Source organism: Vidua macroura, chromosome 17, assembly GCF_024509145.1.
Source record: "Vidua macroura isolate BioBank_ID:100142 chromosome 17, ASM2450914v1, whole genome shotgun sequence".
NCBI classification, from domain to species: Eukaryota; Metazoa; Chordata; class Aves; order Passeriformes; family Viduidae; genus Vidua; species Vidua macroura.
In genome coordinates, this window is record NC_071587.1 from 7,169,105 (window position 1) to 7,177,851 (window position 8,747).

Consider the following 8,747-nt stretch of genomic DNA (forward strand, 5'->3'; position numbering starts at 1 on the left):
ATGGGACTGGCTGGGTCCTCACCAGCCCATGCAGCAGGACCCCAGAATGTGGGTGCTCGCCACTGATGGCAAGATGCAGGGGGACTCTGTCAGCTTTCCCAGCTCTGCATGGCCAGGACCTCCTCTCCCATCCCACACCACTACTGAGAACAGAAATGTGGGTGTTTGGAGAGATCTGGGATTAAAAGCTGTGGCAGGCAAGAGTGATGGAGGTCACTGCCAATAAGTGCATTTCTGCAACCAGTGGAGCAGAGACACCCTGAGTGAGAAACATTGACTGCAGCGTGGGAAGAGGGTGGGAAGCACCGTGTTCTCCCTTTTCAGTGAGCACTGCAGGAGCCAGTAGAGGAGACCAGGGGCCTGGCAGGGCTGGACCCACAGAAAGGAAGAACAAGGAAGGTGAGGGATCAAGACCTGGAGTGCCACTGAGCCAGGCACTGGGGTCTCTGGGTGACCTGTCACATGTGTGACACTGGGCCCTTGGCCAGCCCATGTCTCCCCATGTTCCAGGGCGCTGCATGGCTTGGCATGGTTTGGCTCCTGCTGGGGCAGAAGTCCTGCACCTCCCCAGAGCACGCCCAGCCACTGCTCCTCCCCAGGGCTGCGGGTGCAGGAGGGGTATGGGCTCCTGCCAAGTGCTCAGCCCTGTCTCAGTGGGACCCTTACCCTGAGAAAGCCCCAGGACGAGCTCTCCAGCTGGTGAGATATTGCCCAAGACAGGGACTGGACAGTCCCTTAACTGGACTGGAGAGTGGGATGATTTTTCATTGCTTCCTCATAATAAGAGGACAGGAGTAAGTGACTAGTACAGTCCGTTCACTCGGTAAAGATTTATACAATCACTTCATCCGGTAATTGGTATTCTAGGGAGAGAGAGCAAGCTGCAGCTCCAGCATCCGCCTCTATTTGTTTTATCTCTGTCTTTCTCTTTTTCTCTCCCCTTTTCGGAATGAGTAATTCTGTCCCTCACAATCCCATTTAAACAGAGCATTTGCAGAGTGAATAATTAGTTACATTCAATTAGGCCTCACGCGCTCTCCCTTCTCACTTTGGGGGACAGGCGCGCTAATGAGATGGTACATGTCTGACACGGGGGAGTGGGCACTGAGCATGCTGCATGCCAGCAGGGAAGGGTCAGCCTTGGGGGAAGTGGGGAGGTGGCCCAAGAGAGTTCAGCCTGCCACCTGGGATGACAGTCCTTTGGAAACCATCTGGGGCTTCATGTTTGGGGCCAAAGACTTTGCATCTGGGGCCCACATAACACCTTCTCCTCCAGCAGGAGCAAGATCACATCTGTCCCCGGAACTGGGTGTTCTCTGGGCTAGTGCCAAGGGAATGCTGCCCAGCCTGAGACCATCCCACTGGCACTGCTGGGATTGCCAAGCCCTGAGAGGAGGGAAAGCTGCTGCCATGTTTTTATCTCCCTTATTAAACCTAACATTAGGTTTTAAGAGGAGCCTTAAATAATGTGCCACTGCCTGTACTAGCAAAGTTGCTCCATGCTCCAGCTGCTCCTGCTCTGGGATTTATGGCCTTTCTCACGTCATGCTGCCTGTGTTCAGATAGTGGTGGGTCACAGGCTGAGGCTGCTCCCAGTACCTAAAGCCTGCAGTGGGCTCAGTGCCACTGCAGCCCTACACCAGTGCTTTGGAGCCCGTGGTGACCCCACTGCTACACCACAGCACCCCACAGTGCTGCCCTGCAGCGCGACAGACCCCACTTGTGCATTTTACTGCCAGAGCAGTGAGGCGAGGGGCACGGAGCTGCCTGCTGCAGGCAGCCCTGGCCACATTCCCTGTCTCCTCCGGCATGGGACACGGGCTGGGCATGGCTGTGCTGGGGCAGCTCCTGCTGTGGGGGTCAGTGAGGGCAGCCACAGGGGAAGCGCATGCAGGGGAGTGGGGCCAGCCAGGGTGTGCTGGGGAGGGCCTGGGGACACGGTGGGGGTCGGCACAGCTGGTGGCAGCTCTGGGAGCCTCTGCCTTGGGAGCACCCGCCCATTCCCAAAGCATCCTTCCCGGAACATCAGAGCTGGGAGCGCCGGTCCCGGGGGCGCCGGTGGGCGGCAGGGGCCCGGGGTTGCTCACGCACAGGGGCAGATAAGCACGTTTAATCACACGGTCTCGCCAGCAGTGGGTGGAGGGTGACGGAGCGCGGCCGCTCCCGCACGGACGGGCGGCTGTGCGGGGGAGCCGCGGGAGGGGGCCCCGCGCTGGGCCGGAGCCCCCCGCGCCCACCCGGAGCGTACGCGGGACGGGGCGGGGGCGGGCGGTGCCGGTCCCGCCCCGCGCAGCCCGCGCCGGTCCCGCAGCACCATCTCCCGGCCGCCGCACGCCGGTGGCTGCGCTCCGGCCCCACCGCCGCGATCCCCAGCCCCGGCCCAGGCAGAGCCGCGGGCCCGCCGGTCCTGCCTTTCTTCGTCCCACGGAGCCCGGCAGCGCTGCACGGCACGGAAGGGCCGGGGTGCCCTGTCCGGATGCCAGCACCCACCGCGCCCTGCTCCAGCACGGGCAGCGCTTCCACAGCACCCCGGACAGGAGACTGAGCTCTGCCGTAGTGATCTCACAGTAGCAGCTCCCTTTCCCGGCCCTGGCTTCCCCAGCACTCAGGGAGACGGGGCTTTGTGCTGGGGTCTTCCTGTCAGCAGTGACACTCTGCTGTGGCCAGGGGATGCACTGGGCTCTGCAAAAGCTCAGCAGGAGAGCAGCCAGACAGGTCATTGCATCACCTGGGCAGGAAGCAGGATGGGGCTCTGTTCCATGTCCCTATGCGGGCAGCCAAGCCTTGCTCCACAAGGGCAGCCCTGTGCAAGTGACAGACCAGGAGTTGTAGTGGTATTCCCGTGGGGTGGTCGTGCCATGGTCCATAGCAGCATCACATCATTTGCAGCCAGGCCAGATGCCAGATTTCCTCCCCAGCTGGAGAGGGGACAGAGGAGATGGTGCTGTCCAGTCTGTGCTCCTGTCGGAGGCAGCGCCCTGCGCCTTCACAGCATCTCCTGCTCCGAGATGCGGCTCTCCTTGCCATCCTCCTGGGCCACAGGCTGGCCCCTGAGTAGGGTCTCCTGCACAGGCAAGACATTCTCATCCTGCTCCATGGGCCGCTGGGTATCTGGGTTCTCTCCGGGCTCCCCAGCCTCTATCTGCACAGGGGCAGGGGTCAGGGGCAGGCAGCTACATTCCCCCACTCTGCACCCATGTCTTTTACAGGCTCCTACTATACTCCCATGCAGGCCAGAGTACGGGTCCCTCCCAAATGCTCAGCACTTGCCAGCAGCACCCTCAGGTTGCCCCAGCCCTTGTCCTGCCCCAGCCAGGCAGCCTAGTTCAGCCCCCATCCCTCCTGCATTGCAAAGCCACAGCCCCTGCTCTGCTGCTGGAACAACCCCAGCTGTGCCCAGGAGGGATCCCAACCCACTGCTGGAGGGGACTCTAGGTAGACTCACCTCCTTTGGCACTCGCCGCCTGAAATCTGGATGGAAAGAGGGACAGAGAAGGCAATGTTCAGGGGGAAGTGCTCCTGCCCTGCAGGGAGCTTCCCAGGGTCAGAGCCAGGGCTGGTGCTGCTGCATCACAGGTCCTGCAGCTCACATTATGTCTGCTGCCACTGCCAGGCTGGGGGTCACAGCAGGAGTCAGAATGGACTCATGGGGCACCAGTGCTGTCACGCAAGGGCTGGCCCAGCTCAGGCTGCAGCAGTGCCAACACACCTGCTCCCAAACACAGAGTGGGACTCAGCAAACCCTGTCCTGGTGATGTCCCCAGAGGAGCTTCCTCACTCTCAGCAGAGCTGCCACTGTCCTCCCTGGCTGAACCCCTCAGCCCTTTATGGCCCCTCTGGCTAAGGTTGTCCCTCCCTCGGCCAGGGCAGCAGTTCACATGCTTTAGCCCCTCACCTGTGTGCACCAGGCAGTAGATGCAGACACCCACGAGGCATGTGACAACTGCAGCTGCGATGGGGATCAGCACCGACAGCGAGGAGCGCCTGCTCGACTCTGCAGGAGGACACAGGGTCAGCGAGGCACCCGCGGGACCACGCATGGCACGGAGTCATGCCCCAGCCCCACAGGGATCCCTCATGGAGACAGAGAGGCAGGAAGGCATCACACTGGCCACGCACTCAGACCTTCCCCTCCCAAAAACACCATGCATGAGGCCAGCTCTTCTGAGTGCTGCAGGAGCTGGAGCCCTGGGGTGCTCTCTGCTTTGCACTGGGTCAGCCCTGGGCACCGGGCACTTACCACAGATCACATCCGAGGAGTTCGTCCCTTTCACCTTCACCACCAGCCCCTTTTCCTCACAACTGCCGGGAAGAACAAGACCATGTAACCACAGCAGTAACCCGAGCTCAGGGAATAGTTGGGGCTGGGCAGGCACCCAAGCTGCCCCAAAACGCATCCTGCTCCAAGCCTGCCAAGCTCCAGTAGGGCAAGCAGGGGGACCCCCACCGACACAGCATGAGGGGATTAGCAGGTACACAGCAGGGTACCAACCCTGGGACTTGGCCTGGAGTTGCTGAAACTGCTGAGGATGGGAACAAGTTTAGGGGCAAGGCACAGGAAGGAGCAGACCTATCTGGTCAGAGAAGCCCCCAGGGCTTGAGCATTGTAGCTATGGCAGAAAAGCTAAGATAGGCTACAAGTGGCTCTGTGGGGAAGTAATTTCTGGGCACAGATAAAAGCAAAGTGAAATCCAATGGCTGGCAGCTGAAGCAAGACTAATTCAGCTTGGAAATAAGGCTCATGTTTCTACCAGGAACTGCAATTAACCCTCAAGCAGCTTTCTAAAGACAGGGATGACCTACCAGTTCATGGCATCCTCAAAGCCAAACTCCCCATGGAGAGGGCTTGTGCTTTGGCTGATGACTACAGCCACAGAGAGCACTGGGAGGGAGAACCTGAACAGGGCATGGGGCATCCCCATAGACCCTGATCCCTTACTTCCAGCATGGATGACAGCTTGAACACCCCTGAAGGGACAAGCAGTCTGTGCACATAGTGAAGGACAAACACAAGTGCCTGAATGTCTGCCTCGACCTCAGCCAATGCTGCCCTGGTCTGCACCGTGCTCCTAGCCCTGTTCCTCTCACTCTGGCCCTACACCAGCCAGATGCCATGTCACTCACAGACCAGCCCAGCTGCCCAGTCCCCAAAGCCACCAAGAAAACTGGCAGCAGAGGATGTGTTCACTGGGTCTGGTGGAAGGACATGGTCTGTACTCAGACAATACCTTGTCCAGGGGTAGCACGGCTCGGTTTTAGAAGAGACATTGGAGAAGGTGCCTTCTGCACAGGGTTCACAGGGGGATGACATCCGGTCCATGGCCTTGGCTGAAGAGGAGCAGAGATAGCAGGAAGGTCAGTAGGGCTATGGGGGGTGAGGGCCTGAGGGGACAAGGGGCTGCAGAGTCCAGCTGTGCAGAATGCCCTGTGGCAATGGCACAGCTCTCCCAAATCCCTGCCAGGGGGCACCATGCTGGGGGAACCCCCATTCCCTGAGGTCAAGCACTGACAGGGCATCAGTCCTGTTGAGTGGGAATAGCTTGTCAGATTTACCTGCCACAAAGCCAGAGCCAAGCTGGCAAGGCTGGTTCTCCACGCAGGTCTGGCAGCTGATGTCAGAGCAGTGCGTGCCACCCCGGCACTGGCACACCGTGTTGTGTGTTGCATTTCCGTGCATCTTCACAATGAGGCCAGCATCTGGGCAGAGGGAGCATGGACGAGGTGAGACACCAAGCAGGGGAGCCAGTCCCCCCAGGATGGGGTCAGTGGTCACAGGGAGCACTTACTGCCTTCACAGATATCATGAGGAGCACAGTGCTTCTCCTTGGTCCAGCTTGGCTGATAGTGCCCACTCTCACAGGGGGCACAGACAGAGTCTTCTGTTTTATTGCACTCAGAGACCAGCTTTTCCCCTGCAATAGAGGCTGGTGAGGAAGGGGCAAGGGGGCTTTCCCTCTCTCCAGACAGCACCTCTACCAGCAGGACAGGGGAAGGCTGGCAGCTGTGGATGCCGGGACTGCTGCACTATTCTGCATGGAAGGCAGGGCTGAAGGAGTCAGCCTGATGACCACAAACACTGCAGGGGCCAGGTGGGGAGGGAGGGCTGTGGGGCCACGCCAGCATCCAGGGACTGGGAGATGACCTGACAGTGACAGCAGGAGCTGGCAAACACCATCACAATTTGCTAGTGCCAGTGCCAACACTCTCCCAACAAAGCTGCCTTTGCCATGGGGTCCTGTAGCTGCAAGAGCACAAACAGTCCCAAGAGAGCTGTGGCACATTTGGTGAGGTCCAAGGGGTCTCTTAGAGCACCCACAAGGTCCCAGTTGCTCTATACTGAGATGACACAGGGCTGTCAGCATTGCTGGCAGTGAGGTGAAGGGGCTCCATCACACCAAGCGAAGCTTTCCCTGCTGTGCCCAGGCAGCAGGTCCTGGCACAGCCCAGTTGTGAGGTCCCTAGGAAAGGGTTTCCATACCTGGCCGACACCGGTTGCAGCATCTGCCCTTGTATATATACTGCTTATCAAAGCATGTAAAGGCACCACCAGGTTCCCAGCACTGGAAGAAACAATGGATATGTGAATTCATATCCAACTCTCCCGCATCACCGCGCTTCCACAGACTCATGTGCTAACCTGCACCCTGAAGTGAGGGCTTCCTCACACCGCTCTTCCCACACCTCCACTAACCACAGACCACATCAGCCACCCACGCTGCCTGATGCCATCAGTGCTGTCTTTGAAGTGGGGTGGCAGTGATTCTGGCAGAGTTGCTCCATATTTCCCCAGATTTCCTACGATAAGATGATTGCACATCACCCTGTGCCCCTGCCGACAGTACTGCAGTCCCTCACAGAGGGAGCAGTGATCACCAAGCTTTCACGCCCAGAGCACTGCCAGCCCCTTCCCAAGGCTGACACACCGTCCCTGAGGGACAGGAAAACCCCAGTCAAACACATCACCCATGCAAACTTTGCCAGAGCCTGCCCTTGCTCCTCCTGGCAGGGGACTACCTGCACAGGGAAGGGAAAAAGGAGGCAGGGAATGAGCTCTCGGGCAAGACAGGGTACAAGAGAGCACCCGTTCCTCTCATAGAGCCAGCCCCTCGCTGCCCATCCCCAGTAGTCCGGCAGATCCCGGCAGATTGGCCTGGCCATCCTGGGGAGCGGGACGGGGCTCCGGCAGAGAGCGAGGGAGCGAGGGCCGGGCCGAGGATGCCATACGAGCACCCAGCACGGCCGGGCGCAGCCCACCCCCGTGGGCACCTCGAGCAGTCCCGGTGCGGGGACAGCGACGAGGCCGCGGGGCCGTCCCAGCCGCCCACATGCAATCGAGAAGCGCAAGAAGCGCCAGCAGCCGGTTCCAGCGTCCCGCCCGACTGGGGGTCCCGGCCGAGGGTCCCGGGGCTCGCCGCTGCCCGTCCCTGCCCGTGCGGGACCCCCGGGCTAGCGCAGGGCGGGTTGGGCTGCCGGGCCCGCGCCATCGAAGGAAAGCGAAAGCGCGTGGGTAGAAGACCTGGAGATGATACCAGGCAGCCCAGACAACTCCTCCGCCCTGGCTGGGTCCCGGGAGAGCGGACCGACAGACCCGACGCGGCAGCGCCTCCGGGTCCCGCTGACGCCGCCCGCGCACAGCCCCGGAGCTCCCCGGAGGGGGCGGCTGCGCCGGGGGGACGGGCCGGAGCGGCCGGAGCGTGCCCCTTCCCGGAAAGCCCAGCCAGACACAAAGATGGAGGGATCCCCTCCGCCTCTGCCCCTGTCCCGCTCCATGGCCCGATCCCGGCCCCACTCACGCCCAGCAGTGCCGCGCAGAGCAGTCCCAAAAGCCCCAGCCGGTTCATGGCGCTGCGCCCCGACCGCCGCCGCCGCCCTCCTAAGAACGCCTCGGTCCGTTCCCGCCCAGGAAGGGGCGTTGGGCCGCTCTGCCCGGGGCTTCCCCGCCAGCCCCGGCTGGGGACAGCTCCCGGCCGGCCCCTCCGAGCCCCGCGCTGCCACCGCCGGGAGCCCCCGGCCCGGAGTCACGGCTGCAGACAGGAGCAGGGGCAGGGGCAGGGGCAGGGGTCGGCCGCGGTCCGCGGGAAGGAGAGGAGAGGGGAGCGCCTGTGCAGCCCCCCGCCCCCCCCCCCCCCCCCCAGGAGCTCCAGGTTTCACTTCTTCTTTCCAACAGCAGCTCAGAGAGTTTTTGGTTGGTTTTTTTTTTTTTGGTTTTTTTTTTGTTTTTTTAATTTAGCCTTTAAGAGCCCCTGAGCTGTCGCCCTGGAGAGCCCCCACGGCTGTGGTCAGGGAGAGCCCCCACAGCCGCCAAGAGCCCTGGCCTGTGCGGACTGTCCCGCAAACACGTCAGTCCTGAAAGGGGAAGGGGCAACAGTGCTGTGACGTTAATGTACCTTCGTCTCAGTTCCCCAAAGGGGTTCCCAGCAACCGCCAAGGAATTTCCAGGATCCCTGCCCGCTCCGGAGACGTTCCCTGCACTTCTCTTGGCATTGCGGTGGCTGGGCAGCGAACGGTGGCTCCTCAGCGCCTCTCGGTGTCCCGGTCACTTACAGCACTGCCGCCACACTGCCCGCACTGCCGCGATGCCCGAGAGGACACACCGCAGCAGCCGCCTGCCCGGTCACGGCCTCGGCCCCAGCCGGAGGCTGGTGGCCACAATCGGCCATCGCCAGGTCACAGCTGCTCCCGGGAGAAGGGCAGCGTGCTCCCCGCGGGCAGCGAGAATTGGGAACCGAGCGCTCTGGATTCCCCGG

The 8,747-nt window shown here is 61.4% G+C and overlaps 1 protein-coding gene across 2 annotated transcripts; it reads right to left on the reverse strand.

The window, feature by feature from the left end:
• Nucleotides 1-2,090: 2,090 nt before the first annotated feature.
• Nucleotides 2,091-7,872, reverse strand: CD40 (CD40 molecule). 2 transcript variants are annotated; one of them, XM_053992767.1, is made up of 9 exons: nucleotides 7,794-7,872; nucleotides 6,479-6,560; nucleotides 5,787-5,912; nucleotides 5,554-5,697; nucleotides 5,229-5,328; nucleotides 4,241-4,302; nucleotides 3,896-3,994; nucleotides 3,446-3,471; nucleotides 2,091-3,064 (listed from the first exon to the last, which is right to left on the reverse strand). In XM_053992767.1, exons 1-9 carry the CDS (start codon nucleotides 7,839-7,841, stop codon nucleotides 2,987-2,989), a joined length of 765 nt encoding a protein of 254 aa, XP_053848742.1. In that variant the 5' UTR covers nucleotides 7,842-7,872; the 3' UTR covers nucleotides 2,091-2,986. The 2 variants fall into 2 exon arrangements, with proteins under 2 accessions (XP_053848742.1, XP_053848741.1); XM_053992766.1 differs by having other exon boundaries at nucleotides 2,091-3,142.
• Nucleotides 7,873-8,747: the final 875 nt, after the last annotated feature.